The following is a 22,465-nucleotide window of genomic DNA, read 5'->3' as shown; positions in this document are numbered from 1 at the left end:
TACCATTCAATAGTTTTGCATTAAGTTACTGTAAAATATAGACATGTTGTCAACAAAGACTTATTTTACACCTAATCATGTAATGTTATTATTAAATAGAAAAAGTAATATGTGTGAGAATGTATTGTAAACCATAACAATGGTCCTTGTATCTCTATAAGATTATTTTTCGTATATTTTAATCAATTGTAATATGTGTTTATATACAAGTAAATGTATAGTCATAACCCTACATAAAGTTCAGTTGAATTATTTGATATATCATTTGATATATTTTTGGTACATTTGTTATTTGTTTAGCATTTTGTAGTAAACTTGAACAGTTCATTTTCAAAAAAAATATCAATACAGAAATGTATTGGACTTACATGCTTTTGTCTTTCATTTAGTATCCAATAAGTTCCAAAACCAAGCGGTCACGTGATAATTTAACAAGACACGTGCGTTGATAACATAGAAACTTGCTTCAGTGGAATTTCGAGGTAAAGTAAACAGTGTTTATTAAATGCAATTAACTTCTGATTATACACTTGATGATATTCCTATATAAAACTTTAAACACAAAATAGTTCCTTAATTACTTGTTTCTAACTGGTTACACATGTGATATAATTCGGCAAGATAAGAAAGGAATTTACTACAGATCCATTTCTGAAGCTTATTAACTATTACCTAGGTACACGAGAAATAAGCTACTACATTCAGAAATAATCATGTTGTTGAACATAATAATGTCAGGTTCATAGCCACAAAAACAAACGAAAATTATGAGTTGTAAGCGTAAAAGATGATTGCTTTGGAGCTATGTTTATTGCTTAGATATCAAAAGAATGTTCAAAAAGGTTCATAAATTATATAAGATCCGCAGTTTTTATGGGTAATAAAATCCTGTAATGAAATGGCCTTTCGTCGGAAACTTATATCTTATTATTGTTGATTTGTGAGCCGTATACTGTTTTTCGAAGGACGATTCTTAAAAATTTAGCCCAGCCCCATAAAACGATAAAATGGTCGAAAACACTTAGTTTATGCAGAATTTATTCTAGTTCGGTTGTGCTGGGAGCTTTAAGCTTATAGACACACTTTCAAATCCCCTCCTGTCACTAACCAGTACTGAGTAATGAGTGTAAAGTTTCTTGCACTATGAAACACCAGTCTGCCCCTGACCTGACGGAATTGAGCCTAGGCGGCTAAAATTCCTTAGATTACTAGTCAGATGCATAAATCCTTTGGCCATGCCACCTCATATGGATTGTTGAAAAGCCGTAGTTGTATACATGTAGATACAATAATCTGTTACCAATGATCAACTTGTATCAAAATATTCGGCTATCCGTTCTTCAAGAGGAGCGATTTTTTTATCCAACATTTAAGCCCAAATGATGTCATGTGTACAATTGTAGAAATTGTAACTTCCGCTGTATTAGATAATGTAATTGATGGCGGTATAGTAATCTAAATTTCAATTACACGAACTCAAAACCACTATATTATTTATGATTATGATATCGTACTATAAGTTAAAATTATAGAAATTCAGCATTTTACTTTTAATATAATATGTGTATACGTAGTTCGGCGCTTTCTTGGTCTTACTGTGTCGAATTGTTAAACTCATTTTAAATGGATCTTTCATTTTCATTTACATATAAAGTAACTACAATAAGGAATTGCCTGAAAGACAAGAATAATATTACTGACGCTTCAATTTCTTACACTGAATATGAAACCTGGATCATTCGGAAATAAAGACTGCGTTCCTCTTTGATAACTGATCATGAATGATTGGTTAATTGATTGATAATTGAAAGGTGATAATAGGATGTTATATGTGTGTAATAGATGTGTCAGATTATTCCTAGTGTCCTTAGAATAATCTTTGACATTTACATAAAATTATCAATATCGTATGCACTGGAAACGATAAATCTCTACATAAAAATTTGAAATTGATAATCGAAATGTCTTCAAGTTATACATTTCTAAACTTATACGTATAAATAGAAATGCATTGCTGTGATTTTGGAACAGGTAAAATTTAAAAAGATGAAATAAGTGTGCGGCAAAATTTGAATGAAAATGGGATGCGCAAGCTGGTCTGGTGGGCAAGTCATAAATGCAACCCCATCCCCTTTCCCCCATCCACATTGTTTAGGAAGAAATTGTTATGACACATACTTGCTAATTTCAAGATATTATTTCAGCACATTTAAAAGAAAATTCCTTATTAAATCATTATTTGTTTTATTATTTTATGGTTAAAATCAATGTTTTAATTGATTTATTTCCGACATATGCTTTTAGGGCTAAATGTTTCTCTACAAATATATTAACTGGAATGAGAGCACTTACGATATTGTGTAATATATAGATACTACAAAAAAAAACTGAAAAATACGCCTAATTTTTACATTATATTCCGAGAATAACAGTATTTTCGTTTTATAATCGATTCAATTCCATAAATAAAAATTGTCTTGCCATATGGATTTTGCACAGAAATAATGTTCTGGTTTGATTAAGCGTTTGAAAAATATGCTTTTCTTCTGATGCTCATTAGCGGAATATGTTCACGTGTTTTTGATTCGAAATAACATAAATAAAAACATGATCATGTTTATACAATGTATGTCAGGCGGCATACGAAAACATAATTACCATAATAGTGATGCTAAAAATGTCTGCCAACTTCTTGACCGCAAGCCAAAAATTATTTTAATAATATATGTATTTAATTCTTAATACTGCTTAAGCCGGTGCTTAGGGAGTGTAAGAAATGTTATACTATCCATTATCTAGAATTTACAGACTCGATTAAAACCAGTCTACGATTTTCACTTTTGCATATTGTTTAATTTGTGCACGTAGAGGGATTTCCCCGTTTTATGACTTTTCTATTAAGCCCATCTTACTATTTACATTTTGAACCAATAGGTATTTCAATGACTTCACGGCATCTTCAGCAGATAAATGTAATAACTTAACTTGACTTTGGGACAGATTCCGCAATAAAAATAAAATGTTGTCGTTTTTAATGCAAGTAAATTTTTTCACGGTTGTTAACTGATATGGCTTTTGTCTTTTCAAATGAAAAAAATGTATGACCACAAAACAAGATGGTTATTAAATATGAGTTGATTCCTTTATATTATTTGTTATTTTTTGGTTGGGTTTTACGTTGCACCAACATTGTTATGTTCGTATGGCGACTTTCTACCTTAATTGTTGGAAGAAGACATTTATGCATTATTTTAGTTACGAACGGGCACCGACGTTCCGAAAGCTAGCTTAATCGCCTGCACACAAAAAATTCAAAAGTCATTGGCAGGATTCGAACAAAGAGGTGAGGGTTACGTTGTTTTAAGTGACCGACATTAACCACTCAACGATGGACGCCCCTTATTTTTTATATTAAAGTCAAAAAACTAATTCATAAACTTTTCTATTTGGATTCTGGCCCTATCCCTCACACTGTCAATGTCACACTACACTTAATATTAAGCTGATGATAAAAGAAATTAAATAAAGGATTTTCGCGCTTTTGACCCAATTATAAGAAAAATTTCGGACGTGTTTGTTTATGAAATGGACAGAAATGATATTATATTTTATTAATATCATTTTCACATCAAAGGCTAAGGAATGTTGTTTTTCGAGAAAAAGATTACGTTGTACGTATTTTTGGAAGTTTTGTTGTTGTTGTTTTGTTTTGATTAAAGTAAATGACATTGAACTTTGTTGTTGCGCGTACGAATATTGTTGTTGTTCGGGTTATGCAAGAGGAAACGAAATAAAAAGAAGATGGATAATCGACTTCCATAAACTTGTGTATATCATAAAATCATGAAAGTTTGATAAATTTATACAAGATTACAGGGTCAGAACTCTGCACATTCCTGGAGAAACAGATGCACCATATAATCAATCAGTAGGTAACATACTGTTTTCAGAGTATCCTTACATCAAACGGATGCAGAACATTTTTACATCAAAAAGGATAATTTAATATACAGAATTTATAAAAGCATAATGATGTAAATAAATGCGAAATATTTGATCCTGTTTTATAACAAGAAAGGATAACGGCAATGGAACCCGAAATTTAAAATTGCCTTTGTATTTTTGATGTTTGTTTTTGTTGTTGTTGTTTGTTTTGTTGTGTTTTTTCTGGCTTTTGTTTGATAGTTTTGTTTTGTTTGTTTTTTTTCCTCATTTGATTTTTATGTGTTTTTAAAGCAAAGACTATAGATTATTCAATACTGATTCCCTCCGTTTACTGACGAACTTATTTCTTAATTTTGTATACATGAGCATAATTTGAGAATCTTTATATCAAAGTATTCATTTTATATCTTATGGCAATCAATTATGATTATTCAGCTTTATTTTTGACAGAAGCTTATTAATTCTGGACAGCAAGTCTCCGCATGTTACAGTCAGACATATATCTACCTTTTATCAAAGAGATTCATAATCTGACTAACGTTTAAAGCTTTGAAGCTCTCAAGTGAATTATTTCGGTGATCGAAACTTCCGTTACGTTGGCTAGTAAATCTTGTATGAGTCATGTATCACAGAAAACCAGTCAGTGTATCACCCTTAATTCCAATGGGCCAATGCTCTTCAACAGTTAATCAAAGTAATGAAACGTTTTTGTATGTGTTCTTTTTTTTTACTTGACATCAACACACATTTTGGCCATATTCAACATTTTTTTCCGCAGCAAGAAGCCTACTACTTATCCTACATGATACCAGATGTACGAGACAAATGACCATAAGATTCAGCCTTGCCGAAGGATCGAGCAAGCGACCATTGGATTACAATGTTCCTTTTATCAATAAAGACACATATATTGATAAAAAATGAACGTCTGTTTAAAGCATAATATCATTATGCTAATAAAAAGGTACAAATATTACACCTTTTGCTGTTAAAAGATGATCTTTATTAAATGAAAAAAAAAGAAATAATGCATTTATGCATATAACAAGAGTGACTCAGTGAAAATTTCGGAGTCCTTCAGACTACAACTATGAAATAACAATTCAGAAGATTCGAATGCTGTTGATTAAACTGGTGCTTCCAAGTTATCTTTACTACTATATATTCCAGATTTATTTAAATTGTATCAAAATAGTAATTAACCAATCATGCATAGGTAAACAGTAATCAAAAATTTCATTCAACTATTAAAGCCACTTACATTTCTTCGACTGGTTTATATGACTTGAGTTGAAATAATCCAGCAATATTTATTTATCATAGTCTATTCTAGATTATCATTATTATCATCTGAAGATGTTTTGTTTCAAATACATTCTACATCTGATTTATCAAAACATCCATCAAAACAATATAAAACCAAAGAAAAAAATTCTTATAAATAAAGTCACGTATTTCACTTTATTACACTTTATTTCAATTAGGTAAAAAAACTTCCTAGATATCATTCAATTTATATAACACTTCATTTGAAATAAAAGTCCGCCTGTAAATCATGTTTTCTGATTCATATGAACACGAAGTATATAGGCCATTGAGATAGCATCTAAATAACTAAACATTTCATTATCAGTATATTTGATCTTTATTAGTTTAACATGATAAGCAAAAAAATCATAGGATCATAGGGAAATACTTACATAGAACGCTCGCAGATAGAACAAAAAATGTTCCTAAAGAAAACCCAAAAATGCAATCTTGAAAATTTTGATTGCTCGATTGTAAATTGAAAGCTACCGTCCACGCCCCTTAGCACCGGCTTAAGCAGGAATAAACATTTAAACATGATATTGTTGAAATTTTGAATTTAGAAACATCCGCAGATAGGACTTTGAAGCTTATTTTTAAGAACTTTTGCTTGATTTTTTTTTCAGAATCTATACCGATGAAGAACACAGCAACATTTTAATTGATTGCATCGTATGGATAGGTTTCACTCAATGATTGTATTTTCGATAATCTTAGACAAATGTGTGTGAGTTTGCGTTTATTTATACTCGCCACCGGTTGCCCATATGGGCGAGTCTTCCAGAAGAGTATTATTCATTTTATATTTTGGAGGATAGTGCAGTTACAGATACAGAAAGATGCCCCAATTCTCCTGGTTCTTTATCGTGCCAAGTGTTTAAGCATCCATACACGGGACCTCGATCCGAAAGACTGATAAGCAGTTTTAGCTGGCCAGCCCGGAAATCGAACCCACAATGTCGAGATTTCAACCGATTGAGCTTAGTACATTGTGTATTCTATTTTCATTTGTCGTGGTTTAAACTGGTAATTTTCACGACTGAACGGCCATCATTTTTCAAAAGTTGGTTTGGTTTTGTCTGTTTAACTATTTATTTACTTATTTTGGTATTTTTGCCTAGAAATCAAACGAAAACTTTTTCCTAAAACGATATATACCTAAGTATACATAACGTTACCCCCTGTTCCTTGGGAAAAAGTATTCTTCAAACATGTTTCAAAATTAAACATAATTCCAGCGTCAATTTATCTAATCTCTTGCAAATAAAAAAATGCGCCAGTCGTGCAAAAAACAAGTGCTTATGAATTCACAGACTTCACAAAAAAAGAACAACAAAAACAACAAAATAGTTATTCAAAAACAACAAAGTAAATGAGATGCAGGGTTTTAATGGAAGTAAGGTTCACATTCATATACATTTTTATACTTTTGCGATTCGATCCAAAGACTGTTAAAAGAAATAACTCCGATAACAGAGCAAGCTCTCTATGACCACATGGTGCTAAATGACCAGAAAAATGTATGTATAAAAAATAATCATATCTCATATCTGTTGTGTAGATTAATGGCTTACATCTGGATTTTGCTGACCGTTAACCTTTGGTAGGTATTTCTCTGTTGATATGTAAAATAAATAGTGGAATTCCAAATCGTTTAAGATCCCATTATCATTGAAAGAAGTATGTGCATGTTATGATAAGATTATATATGGATATGATAAAGTTGCTTTAAAAGTGTTGTTCAAAAAGTAATAGGACTAAGACTCTTGCATCTTCATATTCCATTCATTTAAGAATGTTTTCATATGTGGGACAATCGTAAATTTGACAATGCAATTCTTTAAAATTGATTGTGTGCTAAAAGGTCTTATGCGTATAACTTGCATCTGTAAACAAAAAAAAAACGTTGCTTCTATAATACGTTAGTCTGATATACAGAAAATATGTACGTTAGACAGAATAAAATAGAAAATAGAATGACTGCCACCGTTTGACGTTGAACTCATCTTGGACACGATTCTTACGTTAATCGCGGATGTCCATATATATTAATTAGAAAAAGTATGCAATATGTATAACATAATAACAATTTTATCTATTTTTAAAAGCAAATATTCGGGACAGATATTTTTTTGAAACGGTTAAATAGTGACCAAGTTTGTCGTCACGCAGACGTGAGTTGGTGATATTCATGATGGCATTCATGTAGAAATATTTCAAATAGAAACACTCTATATAAACATCCTTGATTAACTAATACCGATTTTGCAAATAATCTTATTTTGGGATATATAGGCATGTTAAGCTTTTCGTATATAAAAGAAGATCTATATATCTATGAAAGACGAATGTTAAATATTTATTTTTCATAATTTATTCCTGTTATAGGCGCTTCTGTTTACATACATGTATATGGTATAACATGATAGGTAAATTAAAGCAAACGTTCCACTTACATGATTCTATCTTGTGTAAAGAGAAATAAATATGTCCTTTTTCCTGATGAATATTATATTGATTACTACTATACCATTTAACTATGCATCACTAATAGCGAGGCTGCGAAGTAAATCATTTAGTAAATTTCAACAGAGTCTTTTCCGATGAAACTGTTTAAAACTTAATTACATAACTTTCTCTGATGTTACTTTCCCTTGTGGGCCATGTTTTACATTAAACTAATCATTCAAATCATTGCAAGAATTTACAACGGTCTCTGGTGATTCAGATTTCAACGCTGTAACACTATCTATGTAATCAGTACAAAAATGTTGAAATTTGTAAAAATAAAATACACATGTTGTTAACTTAATTCGTTTAAAAGGATAACAAATATTACAAATCTAAACATTCTTTACGGTTAATAAAAACTGTATACCGGATTGAATTTTAAAGTTGTTGAAACAGGCACGAGAAGCTGAATAATAATACCATGTCCCGTCTAAATATTTCATAATATACATGTATAACATATAGTTTTTTTTTTATTCCATTAAACATCACAGCTAGCAACAAAACTCTTTGCAATGTTGTCGAGAACTACTGGATAAATGCTGCCCTACTATTTTATGTATAGATATGCTTTATGAATGTTATTGCACTTTATTATTAATAAGTACACACGGTTAGGACCTTTAAAAGTTTATATATGGCTAGATGTCATCTTAATTGTTAATAATACATTGAGAGTTTATGTTTTCTGTGAATTTAAGAATGTTGAAAAAAAATCATTATAAAATTTCTCTCGCAGAATACTTATTACTAAAACCGTCAATAATGTAATTTTTAGAAACAGCATAACTTCGAACAATGATAGATTTATAATTATTGTGAAAAGAAATGAGAAATAAAACTGTACCCCACAAATACAAACTCAATGTTCAATGTCCACACGTCCGACTAAAAATACAAACAAACAAATATTATAGTTGATGCAGTTTCATAATTATTATAACATTTGTTTTAAAAACAACGCAAAACTATCTATAAAAAAGTTTTGTGAAGGGAATTTTACGTTGGAGCGGAGCTTTTCTTTCAATGTATTTATTCAATGCAACAACACAATGCTGCACATTCTAAAATTCTATATCAGATACATCATATAGAATATATAACATACATATTATACAACATCGTTGCCAACAATCTGCAACAAAAACCTTCTCTCACAGCATGGCGTGTCATAAAAACAGATGTACAGCAAAACAAATAAAGAGATATTATCTAGGGTAACGTAGCGAAAGTAATTCACGTATCTTCCGTCTCAATTGAACTAACTCCAACAAATTTATCTTTTAGTGAAGACATTGCGATGTGCATTTTATTTTATATTAAAGTAGGTATGTCATATTCTAAATGTTCAGAAGTATATTTTGGTTTTGATTTTCTTTTAATTTTAATTGATAACGTTAAATTATAACGTTTTTTATGAATAAACGTATGAATGAAAAAAAAATCTGGGTGATTACATTTTTGCTCCGCAAAAAATAGTCAATAATTAATTTCCCGTAATCTTTACTTAAAAAAAAGAGTGGAGTAGTATTATTGTTTAATCATTTTTTAGTCTCAAATCCGTTTTTGTTCTTGGAATATAAAAACATGCTTTAAATCAAAACAGAGCGAACGTTGGTAAAATGTGCCAAAACATACGCTGTTATTTGTTACGTTTATTGAGGTGACTTAAACAGGTTGCAATTTGGACAAAAATCCGCCAATTTTTATTCACAGTTACAATATAATTATGCCATTGAACTACTCGATACGTGCGCATCAACAGAGGCAAATACTTTTTTTTTGTGAAAGGTAAGAGGGTTGATTACAGAGAAATCGGCATGTTTGTTTAAATAGTTTTTTCGTTATCGTTATGTGTGGCTTTTGGTCCAGTTTAGTTATTTAGAATGCAGAATTAATGATGCCTTCAATGCATCAACTTAGGCAAAGAAATATCCTCGAAAATCCCCATTTTATACCATTGTATGAAAATACGAGAAATGAAATTCTAATCAGAGATAATAATGATCAGTATGGTGTCAATTTGGGTTATTTTGATGAAATTACCATCATATCAGTAACAAAAATTGTTTACGACTATATCAAACAAACATATGATAATATTATATCAAATAGAAATCTTTTCACATAATTCATGGATGAGGTTCAAATCTGCTGATTTATTGAGACAGACTTATAAACTTACCAGCATAAAATACAAAGAAAAAAAATATATTTTTCAATAGCTTTGGTATGTACGATATGACAGGAAGGAAGTATGGTTAAAGTTAAAAAATGTTATCTTAGGTAAAGGACAGACATGACCTACTTTTATTCGTAAATGTAAAAAACATAAAATTATTCGCAGAGAAAAAAATCTGATAAGCCTTATTCACGTTATATACATTCCGAAAAAAAGAAGAACTCGAAAAAAAATATTGCCATGGCAACGAAGCTAGCGGTATATCTCATCTTCAAGTGGCTAATAACAAGAAACATGTATATATAAATAATCATCACTCATATTTATGTTTAATGGTTGATGGGCGGCTAATTTTTGTGAGTTTGCCGACCTGAGCTCTGTCTTTACACAATAATGCTTATAGTTATAGGTTATTTTTAGCTCACAAAACCTCATCGACTGTAGCAGACGACATTTCTGCACGTGCTAATGATAATACACCGAATTTTGTTTGCACGAGCAAACTGTAAGCAGGTTAATTGATGCATCGACTAGCAATAATATCTATGTATCATAAAGTTCAAGAATGTATTAAATTATTTCAATTATTATTTTGTGTATACTTTAACTTTTAAAAAGTTTTAAATATTTGAAAATCTGGAAATTAATTTTTAAAATGAGTAATAAATAAAAATAAAAAAGACCTGTTTTCAGGTTCTCGTTAAAATAAAACAAGGAAACAAATCTGAATAAAAAACAACCTCGTTGCTATAGTAACAGATCCGACGGTTTATCTCATCGCAAGGTGGCTTATAATCTGAAACATGTATATATATAGCAAAGTAATCCCTCAAATATATATTTCTAGAATGATAAATTACTATTTTCTGAAATGAGCCGACAATAACCGAAGAAACGTATTTATGTGTTAAATGGTTCGAAAAAGGTCAAGGTCGAAGCTTTTTTGTTCTCTCAGCTAAATATACAAGAGTCTTATACAGGTGATAAAAAACATAGAATTTTAACCAAAGAATGTATTCATTCTTTTATTCTAGTCTAATGACATAACAATATATTACAAAGTTAAAGCAAGCATTATAACATAAAGTACCTGTAAATTCTATTTACAATTTTACACGAAAAGTTAGCATTAACTGAGATGAAAGTTGGTAATATCGTCGTAATCGATTCATTATCACAATTAATATCAAGACAAATGGGTACAAACAAGGCTTATCTCTCTGACAGGATGTTAATGTTCTCGCAAATTGTAACATTTGTTTGCACGTTATTCTCGTGTTATATCATGATAAACAATCACTCTAGCAATTATTGTATTGTCTTAAGATAACATATCATAATTATATCTAACTTCCGGAATACGTCCAGGGACTGCCAAAATCTTGTCTTGAGATATGTTATAAAATACAAGCTTATGATTCCTGTGACAAAACAAGGATAGAGCATGCGCAGACATAAAATGTTTATTAGAAGCAGACGTCTTTTATCTAAGTTAGTTTTCTTGAAAAAATACAATATATATCAGTATTTTTACAGGCTTTGTAAAATCATAATAGATAAACACAAAATTTACAATGCACCCAACTGTTACAATTAAACATATACAAAGATTTATTTCGGAGTGCTAACAATAAAAAATATGAAACCCTTATTTTTGCGTCATTTCGACGAATTAAGAATATGTTTGCACAAAATACTTTATTACTTGAATTTAATTAATATTTACTAAATTTTAAAGTATAATATTTCACCACAAAAACACCTTGTCTTCGCACAAAGTGATCATTTGGCATTGGATGATGTCTTTATTCAAGACGATATTTTACGAAGTTGAAATTTTTTCGACTTTCAAAAACTATTTTTTAACTTGTAAGCGTGATTTTAACGGGAACACATTGATGAAATTATGTTTTTAAATTTACAATATAAATAAAATGATTTCCATCATTTGCGTTTCTACGAGAATGGTTTAACTCAGCATTCTCAATCATTATTTACGTTTTATTTTCAAAATCTACTCCTCTGGGGTATTTGCAGAAAAAGAAGATATCATATAAATTTCAATCTAATCAGCATCTTGGTAGAAAAGCCTGCAACTATCTATAAGAACAGCTGTGTGCCATGCGATAAAACAGATGAAAAGAAAATGAAATGTCGATATCAATGATGCAACAGCGAGAATAACTATGTTACAATCATATATCAGATATTTTACTTTGCTGAAATGCAGCTACAACCCTTATATATTTCTTTGCTAACAGTGAAAACTGTACGTTTATTTTTGATTTCCATTCTATACTATTGTCAGTATTTATGTAACATTACTAAAATGAAATAAAGTTATATATTTATGCGACATTTCTAAAATATTGTCGCAATATTTATGTGACATTACTTAAATATGGTCAATATTTATGTGACATTGCTAAAATATTGTCAATATTTATGTGACATTACTAAAATATTGTGAATATTTATGTGGCATTAATAAAATATTGTCAATATATATGTGACATTACTTAAGTATTGTCAATATTTATGCGACATTACTAAAATATTGTAAATATTTATGTGGCATTACTAAAATATTGTCCATATTTATTTGACATTACTTAAGTATTGTTAATATTTATATGACATTGCTAAAATATAATCGATATTTATGTGACATAATGAAATATTGTCATTATTTATGTGGCATTGCTAAAATATTGTTAATATTTATGCGACTTTACTAAAATATTGTCAATATTTATGAGGCATTACTAAAATATTGTTAATATTTATCTGACATTACTAAAATATTGTCAGTATTTATGTGACATGACTAAAATATTGTCAATATTTATGTGGCATTACTAAAATATTGTTAATATTTATTTGACATTACTTAAGTATTGTTAATATTTATATGACATTGCTAAAATATTATCAATATTTATGTGACATAATGAAATATTGTCAAAATTTATGTGTCATTGCTAAAATATTGTTAATATTTATGTGACATTACTAAAATATTGTCAATAATTATGTGTCATTACTTAAGTATTGTTAATATTTATGTGGCATTACTAAAATAATGATGTCTCTATTTATATTTGCAATTTTAACGTACTGATGCCAATGTCTGATTTTTGAAATCTTTCAATATTGATTTATATATTGACATTGACAAAATTGACATATTGATTCATATGATAGATTTTTTATAATGTTTGCATATTGATTTATGTGTGATATTGTCTATGATTTTATATTGATTTCTATATTTGATATTTCCAATGTTTAAACATTCTTTTTATACGGATATTACCGATGTAAAAGCATTTAAATATCCGCTTTAATCACTTTATATGTTTAATACGGAATGCCGTTAGGGCCATCGCCTATGAATGTGTTAATCTGAAACGCGATAGTCGATAGTACGATGGTGAAAACACGAAATCACGATGGTGAAAACGCGGAAGTACGATGATGAAAACGCGATAATACGATGATGAAAACGCGACAGTAGGATACTACGATGATGAAAACGCGATAAACTATCGTGTTTTCATCATCGTACTGTCGAGTATCGCGTTTCAGATCTAACCATTCATAGGCGATGGCCCTAACGGCATTCTGTAGTTTAATGCATACATATATTTCCTTTTTAAACCATATTCATAATGGAACATATCTAAAATGTTACCATGGCAACGGTACTTCCGAAACAAACACATCACATCAAAGTGGCTCATAAACAGAATCATGTATATGTAAATAATCATCACTCATGTCTATGTTTTAGATGGATTAATGGTTCATGAATTAAATTAGCTAACTAATAGCTGTAGGGCAAAATATTTACAGATGCATGGTTCTAATTTATAGGTTTAGGTCAAATCACCCTAGCACATTGCCGTTCATGTATACATGGTTTTATAGAGCTCTTTTCATGCATTCAAAAGAAGGTTTAGATAACTTTATAATTTTTGATGACTCGGAATATTATATATGTGTCGTGTTTAGTACTCGATATTTCTAAAGATTTACACTGTATCATAATATTTCATGATACACAATATACTTCAAGTATAACACACTATATTTTTTAATGAGGTCTCGTTAAAAAAAAATCAAGCAAATAGTTGTTATGCTATTTTATGTTCCTTAACAAATGAAATGTATGGAACTTTTTTTAAATACTTGTACATCGTTTCGCACTTTTTATTCTAAAGTAAATTATATAATACAACATAACACAAATGACATTGTCCAAGCAAGCTGTCACGTGATCTCGATATATATTTTTACAAGAGTTTTAGTGAGAGTTTTAACTCTTTAAGGACATGATTGGTGGCATGTCCGGGGTCCGTACTCGACAGCGAAAGCTGCATTTTGTGCCCGAAAGGGCGGATGGACCCTCATTAAGCTTTAACTTCATCATCATGAGAGTTTTAGACGCCAACTGTTTACTATATATCTAAAGTCGTCTTTGCTTTAAACAATTCAATGTTTCTACCATTTCAGCATTCAGCGTTCAACACTAAATGATAAGATATCGAAGAATCAACCAACCACAATATTGTCGCAACATTTGCTACGTACAAATATGTTATATGGACTTAGAGAATTTCTGAACTTATGAATAATGCAAACAGGCGAACGAGGAAAATCGTCTAATTTACCCACAGTAAAATATGCACTTTTCTATTATCCCTGACGAACAGACTCAATCAAACCGAGTCTGCAATTTTCATTGTTGCTATTATTGATCACCCTTTACCAGATTTTTCCTCATGTGTTTCTGTTTATTCGGCTTATCAGTATTACTGATAACTTATTAATTTTGAAGAATGTGGGATAAAAATTATTTTGTGATGAAAATAATATATATAATTATATGTCTTCCATGTACTTGTATTTATTAATACTATGACATATATGATAGATCATACACTTTGTCGCCTTGTCGTACAATGGTACATTTCAAGGACCACAAAAGGCTATGGAAATAATTGTTGTCTAAACTCTTATTTAATTCTTGACGTGTAGTATAGATTGAAATAGTTTTCTTCAATTTAATTCATAAATGTTTAAATTTCATGTATGCATGCTATTTGTTTTAATATAAATGAATGCCAACTATATTGAAATGAAAATATTTATGGAAATAAATCGAATATTGCAAGTCTCTATCCCTACATGCAAGTTAATGAAAGATAAAGAAACCTGCAAGCATCTATATTGTTTGCTATACCGTCTTTGATCATTTAAGGAGCACTTAAAGCTACATATAATACAAATTTATAGCCTTTAACGACCCAATAATAAACAAGAACACTGTCATTCCGCACTTATTATTACTCAAACATGTAAAAAGAATTAGGTATATGATATTACTTTCACACAAAAAGCGAACATATAATTACTTCAGAAATAAAAATTTGTAAATGGTACTTGAGTTAATGAATTTTTTGCAAGTGGCTTGTTGTTCATTTATAGCAAGTTATGCTGCCTCCTTTAAACACGAACAGCTAAATAGTTCACGCTTGTTTCTGTGTAACATTTATAATGATGCGCATTTATGAGTAAATTTGTCTTAACGAAACAGAGAAGTAGTTTTTCTTGATTTGTATCTTTTTCTCTTATCTCTGGAATGAATAGAATCTATGTCTTTCCTATTAATAATAAATTCAACGTAATGGTTCAGTTATTTTTAATGTTTTTCTATTACAATTTCTTTCCTTTTACGCATCCATTCGTTTTTATATTTGGACAAGGTTGTTAAATAGCTCCTTTAGACCCTGATCTATATTTAGTAATCAAATCAATGTCAGAAAAATGATTCCCACAATCTTATCTCCAGCAAGCTTCTGTTTGACCTGATTGAGGCAGGTGCTCGAAAACATGCTGTTATCTGTACCGAGCAAACGCTTGAAAATTGCTTGCAGAAAAGAGATAAGTTTTAAAGATATAAAAAATACGTAAATCTTAAAACAGTGTACACAAAGGAGAATTCTTGAAAAATAAACTTTTCAGTGCAGTTTGTTCCAAATAAATCTTTATTATCAGAACAGTTATGATAAGAGATAAGAAATAATGGTCGCTATCAAACTGGCCGGGATGTTAATTCTCTATCATCAGTATCATATCTATTTTTTGGTATCTTTTCAGATGTTGATTTATCTAGGGATATCAAGGGGGAATGATCTAACAGCGTGTAATCAGGAGTTTTTTTTATGATGAATTGATAATTTATTCATTAATAAAGCGTCCAGCAGAGCGTGTTGTTCCTGTACACGCTAGTCATCAGCTGAATAAAACGCTCCCCAATGAACGCTCGCTATAATATTGCAAGCATTACTTGGCAACGATAGTTACGTAACTGAATGCACGTGTGACTAGTTACATGGTGACATTGAATATCACGAGCACCTTGTAAAATCACGCAGGTTATAATAATGTGTCACAAGCTGCATATGATTTGACACACACTCTTGCACACATTCTGGTGTAACAATATAACCTTTAATTTATAAATGTTTGCCGTTGGCTCAATAAGTGTCTTCAAAAATCTTCTTTTGTCATAAAACAAACTTGAAAAAAAAGTTCTTTACTAGGCGTGCTGCAAATTCATAAAAAGTCCATCAAAATGTAGATATTGTCCTAATTTGTAAAATATATTGTCATATGTACTCATAAAATGTATATATAAATTGATTCAACGTGGTGTCAAGCACTTTTTATTATCCACACAAATTACCTATACCGTGTCGAAATATGCAGATATAGATTAAAGGGTCGAAATATATTGAAATAGTAAATAATGACAAAATTTAACAGTATAACATTCTAGTCATGTGTATATAAAGACACTTACTTGAACATTGGTTGAATATTCCAGTTGAAGTGAATCTTCCTGGGCTGTTTCGGTTCTTTAGGCGCCTTAGGTTCCTTTTGTGGTTTCGGTTCTTTCGGTGGTTTTGGTTCCTTTGGAGGTTTCGGTTCCTTCGGTGGTTTGGGTTCTTTTGGTATTTTTTCTTTCTTCTCTTTCTTTTCTTTTGTTTTCTTTTCCTTTTTATCTTTTTTCTTTTTCGGAGTAGATTCCTCTAGTGGAGTAGGTTCAGATTCGATAAAAACAATGTCCTCTTTTTCTGGGGTAGGAACATCCTCGATTTTCATTAATTCCGGCTCATCACCATCTTGCATTAAAATTTTAGCTTCGTCTTCACTTTCACAATTATTTGGTGATGGTGGAGGAACATGCAGACCACTGTCACGTTCTTGCTCCGCTAACGGGGCATCTCCTTCAGGAGTCATTTCTTTCACTACAGGTTCTCCTACTTCCTGTTCATTTATCTCATTTTCACTTATTTGCTCTTCACCAATGTTATCAACTTCAGTTCCTTCCGCTGGCACTAAGGGGTCAATCGACGTGCCCTCAATCTGTTGCTGCGGTACGTCCGGTTGTTCCATATTATTTACTAAGATCTGATTTGGTTCATCAAAATTTGAAATACTTTCTGCGTCTGGCTGCGGCTCGTTCACGATGTAAACGCCAGAGCGCATAAAACTAATTTTGGACCCAATTGTGGCTTCTGAAACAAAAGGTGGAAAATTAATCACATGGTTTGTGGAAAATGCTAACGTGTGAAGCACAATGAGAGGTGCGTGTGAGATATAAATATCCGATATATGTTAACGTTACTGCCATAAAACAGGTATTCCCAAACATTAATGCCGGTTGTAGTTAAACCACATTTTTTTCTAAGCATATGTGAGCTGTTCAATGTAAACAAAACCTATATTTCGCTTGGCGTTGTTTTTGTATGTCTCACGTGCAGCGTAGCCAATTATAAAAGAAGGTAGGATGCACATGTTTTTAAACGGTGTTACAGAAAATAATAATAACCTAAAGTCAAAGTTTAAAATAGTTCAGACAGCTTACATCTTATATAACAAGAGTTATACATTACCTTTTTAAAGCTTTTCTTAAACCATCGTGAATTAGCGCGAAAAAGAAAAGAAACACAACAAGATTTGTTCTCGTGTTATTAAAAGTCAATTATCATTAATGACAACAAAAAGTACACGTTGGAAGATTCTTTTAGAGCTATATCTCCTTATTAATGGTCAGGATTATTTACTGAGTAGATAAATTCCCAGCTGGACGCTTACCTTAGCACGCGCCAGGCGGCCGGAAATAGAAGATAAGATCTGCACGTGAATGCTTCTTGATAAAAATCCAAAATGAATATTATTTCTGTAACTCTACCCCACTCATATCTTATATACTCTTTTCATTTTATATCACTGTTTCAGCATAAAAAATGTATTCAAGAATACATTAATTAATTATGTTAGCGAAGCTCACACTATAAAATCCTAGCAGAAAAAAAAGTTCTCTAGAAGTTAAATTAGTGTTCATCGGTCTACGATTGGAGATATTTTGATTCTGTTAGCGGAAGACTATATAAAAAGTGCGATAAGATAAGAAATGAGTTAAAGTTTTTCTGGTGCCAGGATTTTTTTCTCTTTTAAATGATTGTTTGATAACCCTATTATCACTTAGAACAGAACTACGATTTAAATTAAGTGATTTAAAATATTAATTTACCCCGTTAAAAATAACTTTCCGGCCATTCTCGAAATTATAAATAATCGAAATCTAAATGATTCCGGCAAAGTACGCAACGTTATTAAGGGAACTCCACTGACGTTCATAAGCCTAAAACATAGAATTTTATTTTCTCACATAGATTTGGACACCCAAAACAGAAATAGATCATTAAGAAATATACCCAGAAATACACTGAAAATCATATGTTTGTGTTATTCTCAGTCTGATTTGAGTGAAAAGCATAGCAACGCTTTTCAATTTTAGGTCATTTTTGACAATAAGAACATTTTTTTCTGGAAAACGAAGGTAGCGAATGATCTGAAATTTTGCACATAACTTTTTGGGTATTGACCTACATCAGATGGGGTTAAAATCTCAAAAGATTATTTCCAGTCCCGTCATGTGAAAAACCCTTTCAAGTCATTTATGATACAGCTACAGAAGAACTGCTTTGTACATCCGGCAATATTTTTCGTATTACGTAACCATATAACATAATATTAAACTACGCAACATTTACTCTTTTACTAATATGTATAATTCAAACTATTAAAATACATAAATAATACATACATGAGGCTATCAATTTGTATACACACCGATGTGTGATGATATTTCAAGTATACATTTTATATATTTACAAATTGACGATAATGATCACTGTATGTAATATTAAATCTTATATCTTGTTTATATAACAGAATGCCGTCAGAAAAAATTGAAAGTTATAAATAGAATTTATTTATTCTAGTATTAATTATATAAGGAAAATATTTACCATTCCACAGATTGTCTGTCTTCTGTTACTTGTGTATCTAAAATGAAACAAATTTAAAACATTATTTAAATGACATTAAATAAGAAACGATTTATATTTTTTGAATATTACAGCTTGAATGTATCGTTAAAATATAAAATTGTGTAATGAGAAGTCTAGTTTGATTCAAAATTGTCCAATTTTCGCCGTTTTGACTCATGCTCAATCTTAATGCTGAGACATTTTGTGCTACTGTAGTTACCCATAAATTGATATATAATTGATAACGACCACCTGTAGGCCACAAATCAGATCAATTTTTCTCGAGCAGGTCATGGGCCAATGAAAACAACAGCTGTCTCTTTTCAGAACACTGCTCGATATTTATTCATAAACAAATAATTGTTTTCTATTCCTCTCCCGAGACAGTTTTTACAAAGCCGTCCTACTTAAAATGATACCAGAGAGGCCGCTAATTAAATGATATTCCACCGCTGAATCTTCTCAATTAATAAAAAAAATTGAGCCGTGTCATGACAAAACCAACATAATGGGTTTGCGACCAGCATGGATCCAGACCAGCCTGCCCATCCGCGCAGTCTGATCAGGATCCATGCTGTTTGCTATCAGTTTCTCTACTTGTAATAGAGTTGGTAAGCGAACAGCATGGATCCTGATCAGACTGCGCGGATGCGCAGGCTGGTCTGGATCTATGCTGGTCGCAAACCCATTATGTTGGTTTTGTCATGACACGGCTCAAATAACAACAACAAATGTTTCATAATTTCCCATACTTGTTCAAAGTAGGCGGAGTGTTAGAGCAATAATTAGAATTTTTATTTCGTTCTCTGAAAATGATCTTTATCAATATTTACTCATTTACCATCGTATAATATACCTAATCATATTAATTACTTTTCTGAAAGGCAATTGGTGTGGATTTGATACACTTTTCTTAATATTTTACGATTCTAAACATAGAAGGATATAGTTTTGTTAAACTAAATATTTCACAGTGAATATTGTATCACGTGACAAGTTTGCTTTCATAATTAAGTATAGCATATACTTTTGTGTACAAAACATTAATTACAAGAAAGATTTGTTTAACACCAAAGTAACGGCGTGTAATGGGAGCCATGCGAATATATCTTAAATACATTTTAAATGTCGAAATAAAAGCGTTATTGTCTGAAAAAGATAACTTACATTATGTGTCTGTTTATTTTATATCCCAACTTCACTGATAAGCCAAGTGGCTTGCTACTGTAGGTGGTAACCTCTGGCATCAAGATATAACCCCTGACAACCGACGCTATAACACCGGGAGTACGCCGTGTCAAATTTCATGTGCACTGAAGTTATATTTCCACCTCGATAGTCCAATGCGAAAGGAAGCGTTTATGTGCAGACCAAGAACCTGGCATTGTTGGGAAAAAAACCCACTAAATACACAAAATACGACAAATTCGTCCAATCGCTAAACTGATACAAATGTATATTAATGACACAAAAGTTCATTTTCAAAAACTATTAAAATATAAAGCATATATAAATAAAATATTAAATCATAGATAGGCCTAATGTTTTTTTTGGGAATCTTTATTTTCCTCCATAAAGTGAATTATGAGTTTTAATATACTTGATAGATGCCTAGGTGATCCTTTGCTTTCCTTGACATAGTAAAATATACCCTACTCAAACCTTAAAACCAATATATTAAGCTACATCTCTGCTAGCTGCTGTTAACAAACTTTTTGTTTAAATTGTAAAAAAAAGATAATTCCAAAATACCTTAATGATGAAATTACAATGTATTTGGTATGTTTTCTTATGAGCAAATGGTACATGCACGTAATCATTTGGACGGTAAAATCCTACTTAAAATAGCAGCATTATATTTTGTTCTAGAACTAAATTATTCCATTCATGAGTGTAAAAAAGCAGAAACATTCTATGATACCACCCTTTCGTAATCGACCTATTATGGGAACAACGTGATTTTTTACTGTACTTAAGGTATATCAATTTTTGTTTAATTAGATAAAGGTTCATACCCTATAACTTTTTAGTGAAATTTATTATACCTTGACTTTGATGACAGTTTAGGTTACATTTTCACCACTGTTATGCTTTGGTCTGCTATGCATGGACTTACCACAGCACTTTCTTGCTCCATACAGATTATCGTCTACCCGAGAGTCAGCCGCTCTAACCAGCTGCACGTGGCCTTCCTTCACTTGTTATATAACATAAGTCAGGTATTAGATATAAAGTTATGTATTTGATAATCTAACATTTTAGTATTTAGTACGGTAGCCAGGTCGTCATTTTCACAAATGTTATTGAAAAGCAAGTAATTTTCTTTCAATATTTGTAAAGAGATAGTAGAAATTTTCTTTAAGAATTATTGGGTGTCGTACGTTTTCACTCGTTTTAGCTTTAGCTGTGCTAATTTCGACGTTACTTTTTTTCTTATTTTTCATTCCTGCCTTATGGGAAATCTCAATAAAGAACCCCATTTATAATCATTGGAATATTTATCACATAATTATATACTGGAGAAAAGAAACTTAAATGTAAGCAATATTCTTTTGCGGTGTGAAAGTCCGACAACTTCTTTACAAACTGAAAACATTTTATAAAGTTTTTATCTCCCCTTTACCTATGCATTCTGATCAGCGGGTTTCATGCATTTATCAACACTTTTTAATAGTTTAAAATATGTCATGAGAAGAGATAGGTGGAGTTAATAGAACATTAATAATTCTTTAAACACTTAATTTTAAGGTTCAATAAGGCAAATAATTGAAAGCTCACTCGAGAAAATCGAAACAATGTTGATATGTATAAAAAACAAAAATAAAATATTTTCTGATAGACATGGTCACTTGCTTTTGAATTCAGTCATTATTATTTATAATAAAAGCCAGTGATCATTTATTTATAATAAAAGTCAATGAAAATCTTAAACTGGACAAAATGATTAAAACAAAGTATAATTGTATATGATTTGCAAATGAATTAGACGCATTCATTTTTCAGTTAATTTTGTTATCAATTAAAGATACTTCTCTTAGTTGTTTAAGTAACACTTGTTCACAATTTTCAAAAATAATAACAATGTTACAGATTAAAAAATATAAACTGCGTA

At 30.7% G+C, this 22,465-nt stretch overlaps 1 protein-coding gene across 4 annotated transcripts in view; it reads right to left on the bottom strand.

The window, feature by feature from the left end:
- The window catches only part of LOC132716743 (proton channel OtopLc-like), a 30,544-nt gene extending 9,906 nt beyond the window's left edge, over positions 1 to 20,638 (bottom strand). Inside the window, exons 1-3 of one of the 4 annotated variants that reach the window (XM_060700070.1) lie at positions 20,521 to 20,638; positions 19,333 to 19,369; positions 16,815 to 17,532 (exon numbers count right to left, since the gene is read on the bottom strand). In XM_060700070.1, the coding sequence (XP_060556053.1) occupies positions 16,815 to 17,503 (689 nt within the window). In that variant the 5' untranslated portion in view covers positions 17,504 to 17,532; positions 19,333 to 19,369; positions 20,521 to 20,638. Of the gene's footprint in view, positions 1 to 16,814; positions 17,740 to 17,910; positions 18,049 to 18,112; positions 18,369 to 19,332; positions 19,370 to 20,520 lie in introns of those variants that run through there. The other 3 variants (XM_060700071.1, XM_060700072.1, XM_060700069.1) reach the window with 3 other exon arrangements.
- Positions 20,639 to 22,465: the final 1,827 nt, after the last annotated feature.

Source organism: Ruditapes philippinarum, unplaced genomic scaffold (assembly GCF_026571515.1).
Source record: "Ruditapes philippinarum isolate M1 unplaced genomic scaffold, ASM2657151v2 ctg889_1_1_1_1, whole genome shotgun sequence".
Classification (NCBI taxonomy): Eukaryota; Metazoa; Mollusca; class Bivalvia; order Venerida; family Veneridae; genus Ruditapes; species Ruditapes philippinarum.
The sequence above is the reverse complement of the archived record's forward strand: the minus strand, read 5'-3'. Positions and strand labels throughout refer to the sequence as shown.